The sequence below is a fragment of the Salvelinus namaycush genome, chromosome 18 (assembly GCF_016432855.1).
Source record: "Salvelinus namaycush isolate Seneca chromosome 18, SaNama_1.0, whole genome shotgun sequence".
In the NCBI taxonomy this organism is placed as follows: Eukaryota; Metazoa; Chordata; class Actinopteri; order Salmoniformes; family Salmonidae; genus Salvelinus; species Salvelinus namaycush.
The window spans coordinates 5,861,271-5,886,727 of NC_052324.1; the positions used below are offsets into that span (position 1 = coordinate 5,861,271).

Sequence of the window (25,457 nt, forward strand, 5' to 3'; positions counted from 1 at the left end):
TCCTAGGTTTTGTATTGAAGTCAATGTACCCAGAGGAGGACAGAATCTAGCTGTCCTCCGGCTACACCATGGTGCAACCCTACAGAGTGTTGCTGAGGCTACTGTAAACAGTGTGTTTTAATCAATTATTTGGTGACAAAAAGGATAACATTTTTAATGTTTCACTATTTTTACTTTTATGAAATTCACTGAGGAGGATGGTCCTCCCCTTCCTCCTCTGAGGAGCCTCCACTGGTGTAAATTGTTAAAAGTAGTCCTTGTGCATAGAGTTGTATGGTTTGTTAAACTTTAAAATCAATGGTCTTTGTCTAGCATATATTTTAAGTGAATAATCTGAATCTCAGCGCAATATCATTTCCGTGGAATTGCCCATATATACTGTAGTTTGAAACACACACACACACGCATGCACACACACAAACACACGCACATTCACGCACACACAAGCACACACTCTCTCTCACACAAACACTGTTTGTACAAGAGTCATGTCTCATCATGCCAGACCTGAGATTAGCTGACAGCCTCCACAACAACCCTACACACATAAACAGTGTTTAAGAGAGCAGTAGGCAGTTGTTTAAAGATTAACATCACTTCAGTTTCAAAGCTGACTTAAACACGGGAGCCATGCCCTTTACAGCAACCCCCATCACTAGCATCATCATCAACCTGCCACACACATATCTGGATGCCACCCTGCTAGGCCATCACCTGGGAAAGTGATGCCTAGAGAAAGAAAATAGAGAAATAATAAAAAGGTCATCACAAATACACAAAAAAATTACAATAATGTGGCTATATACACAGAGTACCAGTACCAAATCGATATGCAGGGGTACAAGGTAATTGAAGTCGATATGTACATATAACTAGGAATAAAGTGACTAGGCAACAGCATAGATAATAAACAGTAGCAGCAGCGTATGTGATTGTGCAAGGGCAGAGCTGTGCACCTAACCTGCATACGCCTGTATGGGATCCCTATCTCTTCCTGAATGTGTATTGATCAAGCCCCCATTCTCTTTAACCTCTCTCCCACACTCCAACCAACCGTAAACACATCCGGTACTGTAAAAAGCCCTCATCCCCCCCGCACTTATGATCATTAGAATGATAACCAACTACACAGGGAGTGAGGTCTGGGCACCTGCCCATAAGGACTAGTGTTGTCACGATACAATCATTTTGACTTTGATACCGATACCCGGTTTAGTATCACGATGCTCGATACAAAAATGATACCACTGCAAAAAAATTACAAGCGTAGTCACAGAATGACCTTTCGCTATCTTTTGAGTTTTTGTTGTACTTTTGTGTGAAGTTCTATAATGGTAGGCTGACTCACGTTAGCTGATGGAGTGGTGGGACTTGACGTCTGTGTTTAAAATGAGAGAAACCAATAACGTATAAGGACAGACGCCGGGGACAAGAAGCAGGTACAGGGAGTGAACATTTAATGAATAACGGACATGGAACAGAACAGGAAGAGAATACGGACAGCGTCTGGACAGGGGAAACGGAAACGACAAAAATGCTGATACAGGGAACACACGGGGAAGCAGACAGAAATAGGGAAGGCAGTCAACAAATTAAAGGAATCAAGGTGAGTCCAATGATGAGCTGCTGCGCGTGATGGTGACCGGTGATGAAGTGCAGGTGCGCGTAACGATGGTTACAGCTGTGCGTAATGAAGGCAGTCTGGCGCCCTCGAGCTCCAGAGGGAGAGCGGGAGCAGGTGTGACAGTAGGGGCACCACCCGGCATCCCACCTGGGCGAGACTGATGGGCCGGCCGAAGCATGGGCGCTGGACAACCTGGCTGGGGTGTAGAAGCCCGATGAACCGGCAGAGGCGTGGGAGCCTGACGATCCGGCTCAGGTCTGGGAGCCTGACAATACGGCTGAGGCTTGACAGCCCGACGATCCCGCTGAGGCGTGGGATCCTGTTGGCCTGCTGAAGCATGACTTAGGGTGGGCGCCTGTCGAGCCAACCGAGGCAAGAAGACCTCTCGAGCCAGCTAAAGGTGTGGAAGCCCGACGAGCTGACTGAGGCACCCCGGTTCCCTTGGCGACGGCACCCGGACCCGACTTCACCAAACAAAACAAAAAAACTAAACTCCCTGATGCTTCCTTAGTGGCATCAGCATTCTGTAATGACAGACGCAAGGGACGAGAAGCAGGTACAGGGAGTGAACATTTAATGAATAACGGACTTGAAACAGAAAAGGAACAGAATACGGACAGCGTCTGGACAGGGGAAACGGAAACGACAACAACGCTGATACAGGGAACACACGGGGAAGCAGACAGAAATAGGGAAGGCAGTCAACAAATTAAAGGAACAAAGTCCAGGTGAGTCCAATGATGCGCTGCTGCGCGTGATGGTGACCGGTGATGAAGTGCAGGTGCGCGTAACAATGATGACAGTTGTGCATAATGAAGGCAGTCCGGCGCCCTCGAGCTCCAGAGAGGGAGAGCGGGAGCAGGCGTGACAAATGAGATGTAGAAATGTAGCCTAAAATCCTTCTACAAAACTATACATGAGACTCAAGAGCAAACAAAATAATTGTGCAATTGAATCTAAAGTGTTTTAAAATGTAATTTGATACATATCAATATATATTTCAAAGTTAATTTGAAGATATCTCACATTTCGAAAAAAGACATTGCCCCTTTAAGAAAGATCGAATCTGATCTCCAGGATCCATTTCACCGTGGGAATCTGGTGTGTAACTGTGAATAAGCATAGCTAGAGATAAACTCCCTGGAAACGTGTGTGTGTGTGCGTGTGTGTGTGTGTGTGTGCGTGCGTGCATGTGTGTGAGTTTGTGTCTGCAACTGTGATAAGCAGCAACGACACTAGAAGATCTGTGGCTCAGACATTGGGACAACTCTAAATAGCAGCCAGAAAGATAATGGTTGTTTAGGTTCACGCATGTTTGACTGTGACCAGCGTCATAATCACACACTGCATAAGAACACACCTTGGTTTCTCAGTGCCACACACACACACTGCATTCACTAGCCCACACACACACGCGCACACACACACACACACACTCCCCCCCCCCCCCCAGACACAGGTGTGTCCTCCACCAGGTAACCTTAGACACCGGCACCCTAAAGGTCTCCCTTTATCATGCACCGATGGAAGGCCTCCCAAACACAAACACCTGCGATAAAATCACCAAAACCATTTCAAATCAACAGGTGATTCCTCTCACACAACATCAAAAGGCCTTAATGTGACAGATAGGACAGGGAGGGGGGGGGGGGGCTCAGTGGGTTGTTTGATGACTTAGATAAATTGCATTTTAGCATTACTATTCCCAAAGACTAATCCACCGGATGGGGATACACAGAGTAAGAAGGTATTATAATTCAAACAGGTTAAGCAACATCATAGGGAAATAATATGGCAGAAAAAAGGAGGAAGAGTAGTGAGAATTGGAGGGTTGAGGACTTGTTCGTTCAGGCCTTTCATGAAACTATAAGAAGTCGTACATAACATGCACTACTAGTTATATGTCCAAAGACTGCATTTTGAGGTTTCTCCCTACTATGTACATGGCATGTGTGCCATCCTCTGGAAATTCCTACACTGTCAGATCATTGAGGAGTTGTCCTTGCCTGTTGCTAACAAGATGTAATTTAAACAACAGCTTCCTTGGAACAGGGAATGAGTCAGTGTGTCACGCTGGATTCAAACCAGAGTGTGTGAAAACTATGGCTTGCACAATTCCCGTTTAACTGTGTAACCGATGGTTATGGTTGAAGACCGTCATGAAAATAAAATAACCGTCATAAGCATAAAAAAACCCTATATATATTGTCCTTTTTGGGGGAAAAAACAGCTGACTGAAGACGGAACGGCCGGGCATTCGTGCGGTTGAGTCCGTTTTTGCGCTGACATGGACTCTTAACAACATGATTACACTTTGTTGCTCCTTGCTGAAACAACCAAGGTGTCGTAGAACCTCTAACCCTGGCAATTTGACTGGTAAACTCATGGATACACTAGCAATGCCTGCCTGGTATTGTGATGCAATAATTTCCATGGTAATGTAGAACGTTCATCCAAATGATGTTGACTGATGTGGCTCATGCAATGGAATGTATTCTTTGTAATGTCAGTTGAGTTGAATCAACAAATCACAGCACACATTGATGGGTACACTTTAACTTCCTACTTTGTTCCTATGGGTACATTCACAATCGCCACCAGTCCGCCTATTATGCCATAATTGACTTGAATGGGGATGCCCGTTCTATTCATTCTATTTCTATGGCAGCACATGCAGTCAGGAGCGGGGGAGAGAAAATGTGCTATTTGAACGGCTATTACAGAGACCACAGTCATTTGGCTGGCCAATTACCATCATCCCAAATTCCCAAGACCGTCACAGCCTTAGTGAGAACACCAAAGCCAAGAAATGATAGAACACACTAAAACACAGATTGCACCATTGTCTTTGGACAGCCTGTGACCCTTTTAACACAATATAATAACACATTCTACCAAATCATTGTGTCCTGACTGTCCACGAGAATCCAAATAGGTCAGATCAGGTTTGCAATGAATAACTTCAACCAGACCCCCTCTCCCCCTAGGGGGAAGGAAATAACTAGTCGGGGTTAACAACTCACACCCTGTTGTAAATCAAGGGAGAAGATTCAGCCTTGCGCTCTCAAGATTCACCAAAGGAATGTGCATGTTTCAACAGACTTTTTCCCGCTGAAACTCTAACACATTCAAAAGCGAATACTGGGACAATATTTCTAACATACAATGTGGGGAATGGTCAGAGGTGATCTATAGACCACCAATGTCATTGTGTTTGTTATTTTGTGATGTCATTAAAACAAATTATAAAATAAATACTTTATCTACATATATGAAGTTTCCATACTCTGCGTTGTGCATGTAATATGAAAAATGATGAAAGTATTTTTGTTAAGAGAGGGAAGCTGTAAGAGAGAAGCTATAAGAGATACTTGTTTTACCTAACTTTGCACAGTGAGTAGTTACCGCCCGGAGTGAGGTCAGAGAGCGTGCCAGCCTGCCGCCCCTTTCCAGCAAACTGTATGAATGGTGGGTTAAGAAAAAAACACGTTTAAAAGTAGTTTGACCTTTGAATCTCAACACGAGTTGGAGACGATAAACTCACCTCCCGGACAATCACTGGTACTACTGATTAGCTGTCCTAAGTAAAGTATCTTCGAAAACGAATTTAGGTAGGGCCATCCTGTTACTCTGCTCAAACCATCGATATGTCTGGCTAGCCTGTCTTCAAAGAAGCATCTTCAAGAGCGAATGGAAGGAAAATAAATGATGTTGTTCTGTTCAGGACTACACGACAAGTCACTGGATACCGGACCCCTACAAAGGAGGACAAAAGTAAAATACTTTTTGGAACCATTTTGGACAATCAGAGCCTTACAAGCATGCCGCGAACAGGCCCAACCCCCTTTCCAAGGCTGCCCTGTCCACCGAGAGATCCCCGGCGAACCCAGGCATTTCACGTAAATACAGTCATGATTTCTCATTCAAAGCAGGCGGCGGTTCGTATGCAAAGTATATGGTTACTGTAGGTGAGAGTAGTTTCTGAATGTACCAATGTTACGTGTCACTGTCCCTCTCTCCCTCTCCCTCTCTTCTTTAACTGAATCATAAGTAAGGCCCAGGTTTTTGCAGATGCAAGGAGATTACGACTGTTCAGAATAATGATATGATACGAGGTTATGATTAGTACGTTGACTGTTTATAGATGTGATAGGTAAAGACCTTTCAGAGTTTCATTCTGGAGATGGTAACTCTTTAAAGAACTGCTCTCGTGGTGCCCCAGATCCTAATGAGTTAATTGTTACATGATTAATTTAATTGGGTAACAATTAAACATAGTTAGTTAATTAGATAAATAACAGTTCTCAGATTAATGTTTAAATCAAGTCATGACAATTGCAACTTCTCACAAACTTATCTCAGCTTAGCTTTGGAAGCGAACACATCTCACTTCTCTTTTGAAAACACTATCACATTTCCAAACACTTTCACAATTTCTTTTTTTTTTTAAAGATTGAAATGTTACTTTGGGCAGTTTGGGAAGTTATTGAATGTGTACCGTATCGCCATTCAAATCAGCAGTGGTTAGATCTTTGCAACTTGTCAAAACCAACTAATTGTGAAAATGCTCCCCCACCCACAGTCAACACAGTCTGCCAAGAGCAGTGGGGAGAACAAGGTGTGTTTGACAGTGTTCAAAGTCACCAGGGCCCACAGATGGTTAGATACAGCCCATACCCAAAGGTGATGAATAGGGGTCACGCTCCCATTGAGCTCAAAATGAATTCCATGTGATAATGTGCAAACCAAGACCTTTAGTCTGATGAAACATTTGTAGAGCATTACTCTGAAGTGAACTGCTTATGTTCCTATCTGTTTTCATATGGTCTACTTAGGGTTGAAAAGGAGGGTATATTACTGGAAACCTAAGTAAACTATCAGAATGTTGGTTTCTTTCAAGGATTAAATATAACCTATCACAAGACATCTAGAGGCCCTTTTGGGTACTTCAGATTATCACAGGCGTCTGTAATAATCTTTGGCCCTCTGTGTTAATTGAATGAGATTATAAAAAAAAATATAGAATGACAAAGCTGTAAAACATTATCTTGAATATAAACCATCTATTTAGTGAATACCAGGGGTGATTAATATGAGGGTTTCAGCATGAAATATCCTTTATGTATATTTTCTTACAAAGATGTCTTTATTTTACTATGTCAATATGTACAGTGCCTTCAGAACTATTCACAACCCTTGATTTTTTCCCCCACATTTTGTTGTGTTATAGCCTGAATTTAAAATGTATTCAATTCAAGATTTTGTGTTACAGACTTAGACACAATACCCCATAATGTCAAAATGGAATTTTCTTTTTAGAATGTTGTTTACAAATTAATTTAAAAAAAATCTAAGCTGACATGACTTGACCACAATAAGTATTCAACACCTTTGTTATGGCAAGCGTAAAGCAGACACTGAATATCCCTTTGAGCATCGTGAAGTTATCAATTACGCTTTGGATGATGTATCAATACACCCAGTCACTACAAAGATACAGGCGTCCTTCCTAACTCAGTTGCCGGAGGGGAAGGAAACCGTTCATGGATTTCCCCATGAGGCAAATGGTGATTTTAAAACAGCTACAGAGTTTAATGGCTGTGATAGAAAAAAACGTAGGATGGATCAACAATAGGGCTGTCCCCAACTAAAAAAAATCTTGCTTGACCGAGAGTCGTCTGTTCTTTCAACAAATCCCTTTCTCCATATACAGTGCCTTCGGAAAGTATTCAGGCCCAGACCTTTTCCACATTTTGTTACGTTACAGACATATTCTAAAATTGATTAAATTGTATTTTTCCTGATCAATCTACACACATTACCCAATAATGAAAAAGCAAAAATAGTTTTTTAGAACATTTTGCACATTTATAAAAAAAATCTAAAACTGAAATATCACATGCTAAGTATTCAGGCCCTTTACTCAGTACTTTGCTGAAGCACCTTTGGCAATGACTACACTATTGAGTCTTCTTGGGTATTACGCTACAAGCTTGGAACACCTGTATTTGGGGAGTTTCTCCCATTCTTCTCAGCAGTTCCTCTCAAGCTCTGTCAGGTTGGGTTGGGGAGCATTGCTGCACAGCTATTGTCTGGTCTCTCCAGAGATGTATGATCGGGTTCAAGTCCGGGCTCTGGCTGGGCCACTCAAGGACATTCAAGATGGCGCCGACATACTTGGCAGCTCTGCTCCCAGCTCCTAAGCAACTTATTTTTTGGGGGGGGGGGGTGTTATTTCTTAGATTATCAGCCCAGAACGTTTTTTTTGTGTTATTACATACAGCAGCAAATAACTTTTGGATATTAGAGCAGCAGTAACTCACCATCATTACAACCAGGAATACAACTTTCCCGAATTTGATCCTTGTTCATACCCCAAAGGCTGCTCCAAGACGCCATCGGAGGAGAAGAGGTATTCGTAGTGGACTTCTAGTCCGACTCAGGAGGCGTGCACACCATCCACTGCTTCTGAGTATATTACTCCCTAATTTTCAATCTCTGGACAATAAAGTAGACAAGCTCAGGGCGAGGATCTCCTTGCAGAGAGACCTCAGGGACTGTAACATACTATAACATACATAAAACATACTGTTTTACGGAATCATGGCTCTCTCCGGATATACTGGATAGACAGGAATAAAGAACTCTCCGGGAAGAAGAAAGGCTGTGGTGTATGTTTCATGATTAACTACTCATGGTGTGATTGTGATAATGTACAGAAACTCAAGTCCTTTTGTTCACCCGACTTAGAATGCCTCACAATCAAATGCCGACCGTATTACCTCCCAAGAGAATTCTCTTTGGTTATAGTCACAGCCGTGCATTTTCCCGCTCAAGCCGATACCACGACAGCCTTCAAGGAACTACACTGGACTTTGTGCAAACTGGAAACCACATATCCTGAGGCTGCATATTGTATCTGGGGATTTTAACAAAGCAAATTTGAGGAAAACGCTACTGAAGTTCTATCAACACATTGACTGTAGTAATCGTGCTGCTAAAATACTCGACCACTGCTACTCCCCCATCCGGGATGCCTACAAGGCTCTCCCCCGCCCTCCCTTCAGCAAATCAGATCACGACTCCATCCTGCTCCTCCCTTCCTATAGGCAGAAACTCAAATAGGAAGCACCCGTGCTAAGGTCTATTCAACGCTGGTCTGACCAATCATAATCCATGCTTCAAGCTTTTTTTGATCAAGCGGACTGGGATATATTCCAGGTAGCTTCTGAAAATACCATTACAAATCATTGACTCAGTGGGTTTTGTTCAACATGTCTCCGGCCCTACTCAATGCCACAGTCATACCCTGGATTTAGTTTTTCCTCATAATCCTGGACTATGGGACCACCATTTTATTAAGTTTGAAATTGCAACAAATAATCTGCTCAGACCCCAACCAAGGATCATCAAAAACTGTGCTATAAATTCTCGGGACAACCCAAAGATTCCTGGATGCCCTTACAGAGTCCCTCCACCTACCCAAGGACGTCGGAGTACAAAAATCGGTTAACCACCTAACTGAGGATCTTAATTTAACATTACGTAATACCCTAGATGCAGTCGCACCCCTAAAAACAAAATACATTTGTCACAAGAAATTTGCTCCCTGGTATACAGAAAATACCCGAGCCCTGAAGCAATCTTCCAGAAAATTGAAACGGAAATATCGCTCCACCAAACTGGAAGTCTTCCGACTAGCTTGGAAAGACAGTAACGTGCAATATCAAAGAGCCCTCACTGCTGCCCGATCATCCTATTTTTCCAACCAAATTAAGGAGAATAAGAACAATCCAAAGTGTATTTTTGATACTGTCGCAAAGCTAACTAAAAAGCAGTATTCGACAAGAGAGGATAGCTTTCACTTAATCAGTGATAAATTCATGAACTTGTTCGATGAAAAGATCATGATCATTAGAAAGCAAATTACGGATTCTACTTTGAATCTGCATATTTCTCCAGAGCTCAGTTGTTCCGAGTCTGCACAGAACTGCCAGGACATAAGATCAATGGAGACACTCAAGTTTTTTAATCCTGTATTTCTTCACACATTCATGAAAATAGTTATGGCATCTAAACCGTCAAGCTGCATACTGGACCCTATTCTAACTAAACTACTGAAAGAGCTACTTCCTGTGCTTGGCCCTCCTATGTTGAACATATAAATGGATCCCTATCCACCGGATGTGTACCAAACTCGCTAAAAGTGTCAGTAATAAAGCCTCACTTAAAAAAGCCAAACCTTGAACCGGAAAATGTAAAAACAAAAATCGGCCTATATCGAATCTCCCATTTAAAAAGAAAGCTGTTATGCAGAAACTCACTGCCTTCCTGAAGACAAATAATGTATAGGAAATGCTTCAGTCTGGTTTTAGACCCCATCATAGCACTGAGACAGCACTCATGAAGGTGGTAAATTACCTTTTAATGGCGTCAGACCGAGGCTCTCCATCTGTCCTAGTGCTCCTAGACCTTAGTGCTACTTTTGACACCATCGAGCACCACATTATTTTGGAGAGATTAAAACCCCTAATTGGTCTACACCAGGGGTGGGCAATTCCAGTCCTCGAGGGCCTGATTGGTATCCCAGTTTTGCCCCAGCTAGCACACCTGACTCCAATAATCACCTAATCATGATCTTCAGTTTAGAATGCAATTTGATTAATCAGCTGTGTTTGCTAGGGATGAAAAAAAAGTGTGACACCAATCAGGCCCTCGAGGACTGGAGTTGCCCACCCCTGGTCTACACGGAGAAGTTCTTGCCTGGTTTAGATCTTATCTGTCGGAACGATATCAGTTTGTCTCTGTGGATGGTTTGTCCGCTGACAAATCAATTGTATGTTTTGGCGTTCCTCAAGGTTCAGTTTTAGGACCACTATTGTTTTCACTATATATTCTACCTCTTGGTGATGTCATTTGGAAACACAATGCAACTTTTACTTCTATGCGGACGACACACAGCTGTACATGTCGATGAAACATGGTGAAGCCTCAAAATTGCCTAACCTGGAAGCCTGTGTTTCAGACAAAAGGAAATGGAATGGCCGGCAAAGGTTTTACTTTTAAACTCGGACAAAACAGAGATGGTAGTTCTAGGTCCCAAGAAACAAAGAGATCTGCTGTTAGATCTGACTATTAATCTTGATGGTTGTACAGTCGTCTCATATAAAACTGTGAAGGACCTCGGCGCTACTCTGGACCCTGATCTCTCTTTTGATATCAAGAATATTTCAAGGACAGCTTATTTCCATATTCGTAACTATTTGTCAAAAAAATATGCAGAAAAGCTAATCCTTGCTTTAGACACTTCTAGATTAGACTACTGCAATGCTCTACTCTCTGACTACCCGGATAAAGCACTAAATAAACTTCAGCTACTGCTAAACACGGTTGCTAGAATCCTGACTAGAACCAAAACATTTGATCATATTACTTCTCTCTACATTGGCTTCCTGTTAAGGCTAGGGCTGATTTCAAGGTTTTACTGCTAACCTACAAAGCATGACATGGGCTTGCTCCTACCTATCTCTCCCATTTGGTCCTGCCGTATATTCCTAAACGTACGCTATAGTCACAAGACGCAGGACTCCTTATCGTCCTTTGAATTTCAGGTAGGGCTTTCTCCTATAGAGCTACATTTTTATGGAATGGTCTGCCTATCGATGTGAGAGACGCAGACTCGGTGTCTACCTCTGTCTTTACTGAAGACTCATCTCTTCAGTAGGTCCTATGATTGAGTGTAGTCTGGCCCAGAGGTGCGAACGTGAACAGCAAGGCACTGGAGCGACAAACTGCCCTTGCGGTCTTTTCCTGGCCGACTAGTGCTGTTCCATGCCGTCCTTAGGAGGGGTGCGTCACTTGAGTGGATTGAGTCACAGACGTGATCTTCCTGTCTGGTTTTGTGCCTGTTTGGGATCGTGCGGTGGAGGAGATCTTCGTGGGCTATACTCAGCCTTGTCTCAGGGTAGTATGTTGGTGGTCTGTTGATATCCCTCTAGTGGTGTGGGGACTGTGCTTTGGCAAAGTGGGTGGGGTTATATCCTGCCTGGTTGGCCCTGTCCGGGGGTATCGTCGGATGGGGCAACAGTGTCCCCTGACCCACCCCTGACTCAGTCTCCAGTATCTATGCTGCAATAGTCTATGTGCTGGGGGGGCTAGGGTCAGTCTGTTATATCCGGTGTAATTCTCCTGTCTTATTTGGTGTCCTGTGTAAATTTAAGTATGCTCCCTCTAATTATCTCTCTCTCCCTTCCCTCCCTGAGGACCTGAGCCCTAGGATCATGCCTCAGGAATACCTGGCCTGATGACTCCTGGCTTTCCCCAGTCCACCTGATCGTGCTGCTGCTCCAGTTTCAACTGTTCTGCAGGCGGCTATGGAACCCAGACCTTTTCACCGGACATGCTACCTTGTCCCGGACCTGCTGTTTTCGACTTTCTCTCTCTCTACCGCACCTGCTGTCTCAACCTCTGAATGCTCGGCTATAAAAAGCCAACTGACATTTACTCCTGAGGTACTGACCTGTTGCACCCTCTACAACCACTGTGATTATTATTTGACCCTGCTGGTAATCTATGAATGTTTGTAATCTATGAACATCTCAAAGACCAATCTGGCCTTAAATGACTCTTATAATCTCCACCCGGCACAGCAAGAAGAGGACTGGCCACCCCTCAGAGCCTAGGTACTCTCTAGGTTTTTTCCTAGGTTCCCTTCTTTCTAGGGAGTTTTTCCTAGCCACTGTGCTTCTACATCTGCATTGCTGGCTGGTTGGGGTTTTAGGCTGGGTTTCTGTTTAGCACTTTATGACATCTGGGGGATTTATAAATACATGTGATTGATGATGCTGCCACCACCATGCTTCACCGTAGGGACGGTGCCAGGTTTCCTCCAGACGTGACACTTGGCATTCAGGCCAAAGAGTTCAATCTTGGTTTCATCAGACCAGAGAATCTTGTTTCTCATGGTCAGAGAGTCCTTTAGGTGCCTTTTGGCAAACTCATAGCGGGTCACCTCCCTGACCAAGGCCCTTCTCCCCCGATTGCTCAGTTTTGCCAGGCGGCCATCTCCAGGAAAAGTCTTGGTGGTTCCAAACTTCTTCCATTTAAGAATAATGGAGGCCACTGGGACCTTCAATGCTGCAGAAATGTTTTGGTACCCTTCATCAGATCTGTGCCTCGACACAGTCCTGTCTCGGAGCTCTACGGACAATTCCTTCAACCTCATGGCTTGGTTTTTGCTTTGACATGCACTGTCAACTGTGGGACCTTATATAGACAGGTGTGTGCCTTTCTAAATCATGTCCAATCAATTGAATTTACCACAGATGGACTCCATTCAAGTTGTAGAAACACCTCAAGGATGTTCAGTGGAAACAGGATGCACCTGAGCTCCATTTCAAATCAAATCAAATCAAATTGTATTTGTCACATACACATGGTTAGCAGATGTTAATGCGAGTGTAGCGAAATGCTTGTGCTTCTAGTTCCAACAATGCAGTAATAACCAACGAGTAATAAAACCTAACAATTCCACAACTACTACCTTATACACACATAAGTGTAAAGGGATAAAGAATATGTACATAAAGATATATGAATGAGTGATGGTACAGAACGGCATAGGCAAGATGCAGTAGATGGTATAGAGTACAGTATATACATATGAGATGAGTAATGTAGGGTATATAAACATAAAGTGGCATAGTTTAAAGTGGCTAGTGATACATGTATTACATAAAGATGGCAAGATGCAGTAGATGATATAGAGTACAGTATATACATATACATATGAGATGAGTAAATGAGTAAATGTTAGTGGTGGCTGTTTAACAGTCTGATGGCCTTGAGATAGAAGCTGTTTTTCAGTCTCTCGGTCCCTGCTTTGATGCACCTGTACTGACCTCGCCTTCTGGATGATAGCAGGGTGAACAGGCAGTGGCTCGGGTGGTTGTTGTCCTTGATGATCTTTATGGCCTTCCTGTGACATCGGGTGGTGTAGGTGTCCTGGAGGGCAGGTAGTTGCCCCCGGTGATGCGTTGTGCAGACCTCACTACCCTCTGGAGAGCCTTACGGTTGTGGGCGGAGCAGTTGCCGTACCAGGCGGTGATACAGCCCGACAGGATGCTCTCGATTGTGCATCTGTAGAAGTTTTTGTGTGCTTTTGGTGACAAGCCGAATTTCTTCAGCCTCCTGAGGTTGAAGAGGCGCTGCTGCGCCTTCTTCACAACGCTGTCTGTGTGGGTGGACCAATTCAGTTTGTCCGTGATGTGTACGCCGAGGAACTTAAAACTTACTACCCTCTCCACTATTGTCCCGTCGATGTGGATAGGGGGGTGCTCCCTCTGCTGTTTCCTGAAGTCCACAATCATCTCCTTTGTTTTGTTGATGTTGAGTGTGAGGTTATTTTCCTGACACCACACTCCGAGGGCCCTCACCTCCTCCCTGTAGGCCGTCTCGTCGTTGTTGGTAATCAAGCCTACCACTGTAGTGTCGTCCGCAAACTTGATGATTGAGTTGGAGGCGTGCATGGCCACGCAGTCGGGAGTGAACAGGGAGTACAGGAGAGATGGCTCAGAACGCACCCTTGTAGCGCCCCAGTGTTGAGGATCAGCGGGGTGGAGATGTTGTTACCTACCCTCACCACCTGGGGGCGGCCCGTCAGGAAGTCCAGTACCCAGTTGCACAGGGCGGGGTCGAGACCCAGGGTCTCGAGCTTGATGACGAGTTTGGAGGGTACTATGGTGTTAAATGCTGAGCTGTAGTTGATGAACAGCATTCTCACATAGGTATTCCTCTTGTCCAGATGGGTTAGGGCAGTGTGCAGTGTGGTTGCGATTGCGTCGTCTGTGAACCTATTGGGTCGGTAAGCAAATTGGAGTGGGTCTAGGGTGTCAGGTAGGGTGGAGGTGATATGGTCCTTGACTAGTCTCTCAAAGCACTTTATGATGACGGAAGTGAGTGCTACGGGGCGGTAGTCGTTTAGCTCAGTTACCTTAGCTTTCTTGGGAACAGGAACAATGGTGGCCCTCTTGAAGCATGTGGGAACAGCAGACTGGGATAAGGATGGATTGAATATGTCCGTAAACACACCAGCCAGCTGGTCTGCGCATGCTCTGAGGACGCGGCAGGGAATGCCGTCTGGGCCTGCAGCCTTGCGAGGGTTAACACGTTTAAATGTTTTACTCACCTCGGCTGCAGTGAAGGAGAGCCCACAGGTTATGGTAGCGGGCCATGTCAGTGGCACTGTATTGTCCTCAAAACGAGCAAAAAAGTTATTTAGTCTGTCTGGGAGCAAGACATCCTGGTCCGCGACGGGGCTGGTTTTCTTTTTGTAATCCGTGATTGACTGTAGACCCTGCCACATACCTCTTGTGTCTGAGCTGTTGAATTGCGACTCAATTTTGTCTCTGTACTGGGACTTAGCTAGTTTGATTGCCTTGCGGAGAGAATAGCTACACTGTTTGTATTCGGTCATGTTTCCGGTCACCTTGCCCTGGTTAAAAGCAGTGGTTCGCGCTTTCAGTTTCGCGCGAATGCTGCCATCAATCCACGGTTTCTGGTTAGGGAATGTTTTTAATCGTTGCTGTGGGTATAATGTCGCCGATGCATTTTCGAATGAACTCGCTCACCGAATCAGCGTATTCGTCAATGTTGTTGTTGGACGCAATGCGGAACATATCCCAATCCACGTGATCGAAGCAGTCTTGAAGCGTGGAATCAGATTGGTCGGACCAGCGTTGAACAGACCTGAGCGCGGGAGCTTCTTGTTTTAGTTTCTGTTTGTAGGCTGGAAGCAACAAAATGGAGTCAGCTTTTCCGAAAGGAGGGCGGGGGAGGTCCTTATATGCGTCGCGGAAGTTAGAATAACAATGATCTAGGGTTTTACCAGCCCTGGTAGCACAATCGATATGCTGATAGAATTTAGGGAGTTTTGTTTTCAGATTAGCCTTGTTAAAATCCCCGGCTACAAGGAATGCAGCCTCAGGATGTGTGGTTTCCAGTTTACATAGAGTCAGATAAAGTTTGTTCAGGGCCATCGATGTGTCTGCTTGGGGGGGAATATATACGGCTGTGATTATAATCGAAGAGAATTCCCTTGGTAGATAATGTGGTCGACATTTGATGGTGAGGAATTCTAGATCAGGTGAACAGAATGACTTGAGTTCCTGTATGTTGTTATGATCACACCACGTCTCGTTAATCATAAGGCATACCCCCCCGCCCCTCTTCTTACCAGAAAGATGCTTGTTTCTGTCGGCGCGATGCGTGAAGAAACCAGCTGGCTGCACCGACTCCGTTAGCGTCTCTCTCATTTTGAGTCTCATAGCAAAGTGTCTGAATACTTACGTAAATAAGGTATTTGTTTTTTGCAAAATATTTCTAAAACCTGTTTTCACTTTGTCATTATGGGGTATTGTGTGTAGATTGCTGAGGAATTGTTTTATCTAATCCATTTTAGAATAAGGCTGTAACGTAACAACATCTGGAAAAAGTCAAGGGGTCTGAATATTTCCCGAAGGCACGGTATTACTAGAGGGAGTCTGACCGCAATTGATTGGATTGCTGCGCTGTGTTAAAAAAATGACAGCGAGTGACTAGCAGCTGTTGTCTCTCTCTCTTCCATTTTGCAGCAACCACTGCAGAACTTCAACAGTGTTAATCACACAGTCCATGTTGCTGAAGCTGCAACATGTAATTACAGCCATTTCTTACTGAAAAGTTCTGTTACCGAAATCCCTCATTTGTTTAGGAAAAACATTCCCTATTCCCTTGCTCTCTCCACACTACACATGTATGCATCGCATACACGTGACCAATAGGGCCTGACCTATAGCATATTACAATCACAAACAAACTCTGAACATGTGACAGCAAAATGGATGCAGAGGACATGACAACTAAACTTGAAATGGGGGAATGTTTACTTGTTGCTCAGGAGGGAAAGGAGAAGTCGGATGTGTGGAATCAATTTGACTGGTTGTGGAAAATCCTGGAGATCAAGAAACAGAAGGTAAGGCGCAAGCGTCGCGTGCGTCACGCCTGCTCCCGCTCTCCCTCCCTGGCGCTCGAGGGCGCCAAGCTGCCCTGCATTACGCACTCCTGCCACCATCATTACGCACACCTGCTTCCCTCGTTACGCGCATCAGCGATTCATTGCACTCACCTGGACTCAATCGCCGTGTTATTACCTCCCCTATATCTGTCTGTTCCCCAGCTCTGTTCCCCGCTTCTGCATTCATGTTTGTATGTCTTGTATAACCAGTTCTGATGCTGTTCCTGTCTTGTTCATGTCTGAGCTAAATTAAAATGTTCAACTCTTCGTACCTGCTTCTCATCTCCAGTGTCGGTTCTTACAGCGTGCATATTATGTGTGCCAAAACAGGTGCTGTTAGATTACAATATCATTTTTTCTGACCATCTGGAACAAGAGAGTCTGTTGCAGTGTTTACTTCATTTTTGTTTTCGTGAACGCAATTTCCGACACGGAACAGTTTATTTGATTGTTTCCGCTGATTATTCAAGGGTCGCTTTGTTTTGTTTTCAAACGAAAATGCTCGATTGCATTTCAAATCATAAATGACTCATATGTGTGATGACATGAACGAATGAATGATTGATTGATACAGTAGCCTATATACGTTTTGAAATATAGGCCTAAGTGAGTGACGGTATTAAGACTAAACAGTGTGTCTTTGGCCTAGAGCACGATAGTGGTTCTACAAGGCTGCTATACTAAGCCTACTAATGATAACGATATGACTTATTATAATGATGATCATAATAATAATAATAATAGTAATAATAACAATAACAAGGAGATCAAGAAAAAGGAGGGTTATTTTATTTTTTCGGACAATTTGGAAGAGCGTAAACAACACTAAATAACTTATAAGTAATACCAGAGAGGCTGTTCTAATAAAAGAAAAAGTGTAAAGCCTTTTATTACATCATTGCAAAGATTAAAAACAGCTGAATTTGTGAAATTGTTTATCCCACATGTTGTGGTTGCGTGAGGCTTGGTGCTCACAGAATCAGTAGGCTATTGATCAATCACTCAAACAGAAGCAGGATCTGTCTTATTTCTCTAGATATACAGTATATGGAGGATTTACAGTATAAAGCCAGGCACATTTAACAATTAGGTTATTGATTATAGACCTAATTAAGTTGCCGTTTCCGCTCTCCTCACTTTTCTTAGAAAATGAAGACAAGTGCTGTTTTCTCGTCTCCTAACTCGGCTGCTGCTTCCGCCGCATTCTTCTCAACACCAATATGCTGGTTAACTTTGCTATAATGCACATAGCATCATGGTCTAAGAAAAGACGGCAATTCAACAGTGCACTGATATTTCAGAACCACGGTCAGCAACCGCTATCCAATGAGAGAGAAAGCAAAATGAATAAAAAATAATATTATTTTTATTAGTGTTGCACCATTGTTCTTATGTAATATAACCATATAACATTTTAGTAGCACGTCTTAGTGATGGACTGTGCCATCCCCACGGCCTCCACAATGGATCAGTCCACTCAGACAGGCGCGAATCAGAGAAATGTCTTGTATACCATGAAATTCGATATATTTTTTGCTACTGCTCGACTAAAGAAATCTCGGCCAACCAACAGCCTATCGACTAAATGGGGTCAGCCCTTAACAGCATTGTAAATACTCCACAATACTAACCTAAATGACAGGGTGAAAAAAAGGAAGCCTGTACAGAATAAAATATTCCAAAACATACATCCCGTTTGTAATAAGGCACTAAAGTAATACTGTCCTGAAGGCATTGTATTTGTTGTCAATGTTTTGAATACATTAAAAAAAAAGTTATTCTAGTATAAATCACCAAAGTTACGATAGATTGGCATAGATCTTCTGTTAATTACCTTTTGTAAATTACTGGTAGCTTTGCAACCCTAGTTCTACTGGATTGGTACAACAATACTCTGTCTATTTGGTAGGCCAACAACACTGCTGCCCATATACGCAGTCTGTCACGCCCTGACCTTAGTTCCTTTTTTATGTCTCTATTTTGGTTTGGTCAGGGCGTGAGTTGGGGTGGGCATTCTGTTTTGTTCTATGTTTTGTATTTCTAGGTGTTTGGCCTGGTGTGGTTCTCAATCAGAGGCAGCTGTCTATCGTTGTCTCTGATTGAGAACCATACTTAGGTAGCCTCATTCCCACCTGTGCTTGGTGGGTAGTTGTTTTCTGTTTAGTGTATTGCACCTTGCAGAACTGTTCGTTTGTCGTTTTGTTGTTTTTGTTCAAGTGTTCTTATTGATTAAAAATATTATGAATACTTACCACGCTGCACCTTGGTCCTCTACTTCCAACAGTCGTTACAGAACTACCCACCACCAACGGACCAAGCAGCGTGGAAAAATGGACTCCTGGACATGGGAGGAAATCTTGGACGGCAAGGGACCCTGGGCACAGCCGGGAGAGTATCGCCGTCCGAAAGAGGAGCTGGAGGCAGCTAGAGCGGAGCGGCGACACTACGAGGAGTTGGCTCGAGGTAAAGTGCACGAGAGGCAGCCCCAGAAATTTTTGGGGGAGGCACACGGGGAGATTGGCGAAGTCAGGTAGGAGCCCTGAGCCAACTCCCCATGCTTACCGTGGCGAGAGAGTGACCGGGCAGGCACCATGTTATGCGGTGAAGCGCACGGTGTCCCCAGTGCGCACGCATAGCCCGGTGCGCTACATCGCAGCACCTCGCATCGGCCGGGCTAGAGTGGGCATCGAGCCAGGAGGGATGATGCCGGCTCAGCGCATCTGGCCTCCAGTGCGTCTCCTTGGCCCGGGTTATACGGCACCAGCCCTACGCACGGTGTCCCCGGTTCGCCAGCACAGCCCAGTGCGGCCTGTTCCAACTCCCCGCACTTGCCGGGCTACAGGGGGTATCCAGCCAGGAAGAGTTGTGCTAGCTCTGCGCTCGAGACCGCCAGTGCGCCTCCACGGCCCAGTGCATCCGGTGCCAAGGACAAGGCCTCCTGCATGTCTCCCCAGCCTGGTGAGACCTGTGCCTGTGCTAAGCCCTAACCCTCCTGCATGTCTCCCCAGCCTGGTGAGTCCTGTGTCTGCTGCCTGAGCCAGGGCTCCTGTGTGTCTCTCCACTCCAGTGATGATCCATGGCACGAAGCCTCCAGCGATGATCCATGGCACGAAGCCTCCAGCGATGATCCATGGCACGAAGCCTCCAGCGATCATCCATGGCAAGAAGCCTCCAGCGGTGATCCATGGCAAGAAGCCTCCAGCGGTGATCCATGGCACGAAGCCTCCAGCTGTGATCCATGGCAAGAAGCCTCCAGCGACGCCCTCCAGTCCGGAGCCGCCAGAGTCGCCCTCCTGTCCGGAGTCGCCCTCCTGTCCGGAGCCGCCAGAGCCGCCCTCCTGTCCGGAGTCGCCCTCCTGTCCGGAGCCGCCAGAGTCGCCCTCCTGTCCGGAGCCGCCAGAGTCGCCCTCCTGTCTGGGGCCTGCTGCTAGGGTCCCCAGTCCGGGGTCGGTGGCGAGGGTCCACGCTCTAGAGGCGCCACCTAAGTGGGCCAAGCCAGAGGTGGAGCGGGGTCTACGTCCCGCACCAGAGCCGCCACCGCGGTGAAATGCCCACCCAGACCCTCCCCTATAGGTTCAGGTTTTGCGGCCGGAGTCCGCACCTTTGGGGGGGGGTACTGTCACGCCCTGACCTTAGTTCCTTTTTATGTCTCTATTTTGGTTTGGTCAGGGCGTGAGTTGGGGTGGGCATTCTGTTTTGTTCTATGTTTTGTATTTCTAGGTGTTTGGCCTGGTGTGGTTCTCAATCAGAGGCAGCTGTCTATCGTTGTCTCTGATTGAGAACCATACTTAGTTGTTTTCTGTTTAGTGTATTGCACCTTGCAGAACTGTTCGTTTGTCGCTTTGTTGTTTTTGTTCAAGTGTTCTTATTGATTATTAAAATATATATAAAATATTATGAATACTTACCACGCTGCACCTTGGTCCTCTCCTTCCAACAGTCGTTACACTGCCTAACAAGAGTACACCCAAAAACACCGGCAGAGAAATTACATTTAGATCGTGAAATTCTGGCATAAACATTCCTCAAGTCTACACAGTGCCCAGTCCTTTTGGATGGAAAGTAAATTAAAGTGTGTCTGCCTTTGATCAGCATTACGAGCATGGCTACTGCCTGAGGTATTTTATGGAGTCATGAAAAGTGAGAAAGGGGAATTTTTCGGCCCTTAGTGTACTGCTGCTAAAATAAGCTGTAGCTGTACTTTTATGAGGGTTACAATCAGAATGCAGAAGTTTGCGAGTAGTGTGCGTGAGACAGCTTACAACAATTCCCATTTGCGGCCTTGTACATGGCCATATATGTCTCTTTGGACTTCCAATAAGTGTCTGGTTTACAAAGTTACAGTAGTAGGGTGTATGTTCATGTACTTTTGTCTACTGCTTCACACACACACACACACACACAAATAACACACACCAGTTTGGAGGTTATGTGAGAAACAGTCTAAAGTCTGCGGTCATTAGAGGGAACAAGGAGAGACCTCCGGGGCTGTGTTGTCGAATAGGCAGCCCCTCTATTCTTAGGTGCCTTCCCATACAGAGGCCGTTTCCCATTCACAACACAAGGTCATTAGATAATACACAGTGGGACCTCAAAGACCAACACGGTGGGGGTGGGAGGATCACGCTACAAAACAACCCTTTCCCCGACTCAAACTCCCCCTTCTCGGTCTCTCTACACACAACACACACAGGAATTATGATGTCATTACTACGCCCCCTTCTCAATTCAGTCCAGTGTTATTCAGCCTTTCAGTGTGGGTTTCCTCTCTCTCGGTTTCTGTTATTAGAGACAGAGCATCAACATATGCTTCGACACCTGCATTGCTTGCTGTTTGGGGTTTTCGGCTGGGTTTCTGTACAGCACTTTGAGATATCAGCTGATGTAAGAAGGGCTTTATAAATCAATTAGATTTGATATGTGACCTACTGTCACAAGAAAAGGGCAACCAGTGAAGAACAAAGACCATTGTAAATACAACCTATATTTATTTTCCCTTTTGTACTTTAACTATTTGCACATCGCTACAACACTGTATATAGACATAATATGACATTTGAAATGTCTTTATTCTTTTGGAACTTCTGTGAGTGGAATATTTACTGTTGATGTTTATTGTTTATTTCACTTGTGTTTATTATCTATTTCACTTGCTTTGGCAATGTGTTTCCCATGCCAATAAAGCCCTTGAATTGAATTGAGAGAGATATTTACTGAGTGTTTGGTAAGACTCACACACAGGACTTCCTCAGGCCTCACTGATCTCGCTCAGCTCCCAGCATGCTCTATTTTGGTGATCACAAGAACTAATGCTGAGGGAGCACTATGGCCTATTGATTTACACTGATGCTCAGCTCAGGAATGAGTGAGAGACAGACACAGAGACACAGACACAGAGACAGACCAGGTTGGAGAAACAGAAACAGAGAGAAGTGTGAAAACCAGCGAGACACAAAGATTTGTAGTAATTGAGCTTTCATCCACACGAGCAAACAATTAGGCTTGTGCCCTGCTACAATCCACTAAAGCTGAAGCCTGTATTTTTATTTACCTTTATTTAACTAGGCAAGTGAGTTAAAAACAAATTCTTATTTTAAATGACGGCCTAGGAACAGTGGGTTTCTGTACAGCACTTTCTGGGTTTCTGTACAGCACTGTGAGATATCAGCTGATGTAAGAAGGCCTTTATAAATCAATTAGATTTGATATGTGACCTACTGTCACAAGAAAAGGGCAACCAGTGAAGAACAAAGACCATTGTAAATACAATGGTTCAGGCCTTGTTCTACCCCTTAACGACAGATTTTTTACCTTGTCAGCTCGGGGATTCGATCTTGCAATCTTTCGGTTACTAGTCCAACACTCTAACCACTAGGCTACCTGCCACCCCAATTTTAATCCCACTTTGTAACATAAAAAGTCAAGGGTTGTGAATACATGTGTCATCAGTAGGGACAGGTATGTGGACACAGCATAGTGATGGTAACAGCCCAGTTCCTTTGGGGATAGCTTGGCAGCCAATGACGGTATGTCTGCCCCTCCTAGCCAAACGGAAGTCACCATGACGACGGAGCTGCCAAGCCTCATTTCAAAACCTCTAGTCTGTGCTCAACTCTGTGGATGAAATCATCATGGAGTTGAGGTACTTGACAATGACACAATGTACTCCTGCACGCGTACATTTCTCTGTCAACCTACTCTTTTGTCGGAGGGAGACTTTCTTAGTTCACGGTTTGAGAAGGCATACTTACTCTGGTTGAGACTGTCGAGGTTTTTTAGTCAACAGAGCAGTTATTATGCATTCATGAACCATCAACGTATCTTCTATGATGTTCAACATCATACGACCTATAACAGTTTGTTGAAAAACACAGCCACAACCTCGGATGGGTGATAGATGAGTGGTAAAACCACAAAGCGGAGCCCACAAATCATTATGACATCACCATGGCAACATATCTCTATTATCTATAATTGTGTGGGATCACGTCAACATAACAGAGAGATCACCCACATTCAGAAGTTCATCAAAGGAACAGGGCACTAATTGGGCATAATTGAAGGCGTCCTTAAATATGTGTCTCTGAGCTATCTGCCACAGGGTTCAAACATAGGGGGATGCAGATTATTTTTTGTTTGCCTGCACCACAGACGGCTATATCCGTCGCTAATACAGGACTAGTAAAGGCCCAGTGCACTACTTTTGTGTTTATTTATTTATTTTATTCAGATTTTTCAGGGGGTGCTGCCCTCGAACTTCTCGGAGCTTTGGGTTCAAAGAGGGAAATTGGTCCATTAAAGTGTATTTGCAAATATTAGCCCACTAATAGAATTCAGGAGGGGAAATAAATAGGCTATTTATTCTCCATTACAATGCATGTCATTCTATACGTCAATGTTGTTCGTGTGTGTCTGTATGTCTGTGGGTGCGTGTACTGTTCAGTACCTCTCTGTGTTGAATTACAGTCCATCTCAAAGATCGCCGTGTAGGCAGACACCCGAGCTGTGCGCTGAGCACAAAGAATAAAGTCAAAGAGCCCTGGGGAGAATAGCCGAGTCACTACACGCGAGGCCGGAAAAAGCGCAGGTCAGGTGATAGATGCAAGACGTGCACGCCACACAGGTAGCCAACAGTTTGGCACGCGCACTAACCTCCGTTGGTTGTACGGTAAGGACACTCTGCAGACTACCTGCACTAACGCCCCAATCATACCTACAGTGAATTTTTGCGCAAAATGGTACGCAGCATCATCTGGATATGTGTGCAACAAAAGTTCAACATTCACCTTCCGTTAATATTTCTGGCAAGCTGTCAACGCATACAATGTGATGCATAGCCTACGTTCGTAATGTTGCACGGCAAACGCAGCGTTCCGTTCCATTGGAAATGTATGTTCTTCTGGTGTCCCAGGATACAAAAGACACTATCGGTGTGATCGAGGCGTAACTGTGCCACCTGCATAGCCCTGACTATCACTGATACTATCACTATGTCTTCCTCTATACGTAGAGCATCTATACCTAGCCTACATCTAGACCTAGAGCACCGTTTTATGTTATCCTTTGACTACCTCCATAATCGTTCCACTCCTGGAACCAATTAAATCAAGTTTGAATTACACAACACCCTTTCTTCTTGTAAACGAGAAAACAAGATCCAAATGCTGGGACCGTTTACGTAGCTCTGAATGAAACCGGATATTTATGTAACGAACTATCAAGTAAGTATTTAGAAACTTCCTTTATGGGAGTTAAAAATGCGACTAAAACCTAAAAATAGCTATGCTTGGTATACTCAATAACTTGAGCTTGCAACTATATTCAGGCACTTAAGAGCAAATAAGGATATTTAGGCCTACCAGTTGGTTGATGAGCGGGGGTTGAGAATGTCCTCTTTGGCCGTGAGCAGTGACAGGCTATAGGTATCGAGGTTAATCGCTCGCATCGTGATAGTGAAGTTTTCTACAATCCACTCCCGAAGATTTCTTCACTTCGCAAATCGCAATAGAAACGTACTAGAAACTTAACACAGCCACACCGACGCGCTTTCACGGCCGGGAGAACGATCAGTAAGTAGGCTTATCTCATGCAAAGTGGTGGAAGTTTCAAGTGGAGAAGAAGGTGACAGTCCGCCAGCAAGCTATGCAGGCTGCAAACACACACACTGGGTGGTTGAGGCTGTTGCAGACTTTCTGCAGTGAGATGGAAATACGTTTTCACTCAAAGCCCCACCTCCTCCTGAGGAGTGGGGGAAAAGCTGAGTTACATTCTAGCTGGTCCAGGTCCAAACTTCAACTACGCACACCCTTCTCTTCACCTCCATTCCGCACTTTAATAATAAGGTGGAATTGTGGAAAATATATATATTTTTTATCATTAAAGCTAGAATCCTTAATTGAAACAATAACAAAGCTGACACCACACCTCTGTTTTGGTATAAAGCAAAGGGATCGGCTTGGAGAAATGTAATCACTCTCAAATTCATAAACAGAGCTATGGATGCAAGGACTGACCATCCCTGTTTTGAAGCTGTACAGTGTTGGTTTACGTTTACATTGTTTTACGAACATTGGAGTAAAACAAGCTTATATTTATGATGGGGGTACAACAGTTGAACTAAGTTCACGAGGCATTTCTAAGTTCTATTCTTCAAGAATCAATCGGTATATACTGTATCGTTAATTTATAAGTCCAAAAATGGAAGTAACTAAGGGTTCTAGCATTAACTTGCCTTAAAGATACATTCTGGAACTTTGTTGACTAGGGGTAAGTCATTTTTTT

At 44.4% G+C, this 25,457-nt stretch overlaps 1 protein-coding gene across 1 annotated transcript in view; it reads right to left on the minus strand.

Moving 5' to 3' along the window:
- LOC120063049 (drebrin-like protein A) overlaps positions 1–24,845 on the minus strand; it is a 66,187-nt gene extending 41,342 nt beyond the window's left edge. Inside the window, exon 1 of the mRNA XM_039013173.1 lies at positions 24,536–24,845. Coding sequence (XP_038869101.1) covers positions 24,536–24,621 — 86 coding nt within the window. The 5' untranslated portion in view covers positions 24,622–24,845. The remainder of the gene's footprint in view (positions 1–24,535) is intronic.
- Between the last annotated feature and the right edge of the window lie 612 nt (positions 24,846–25,457).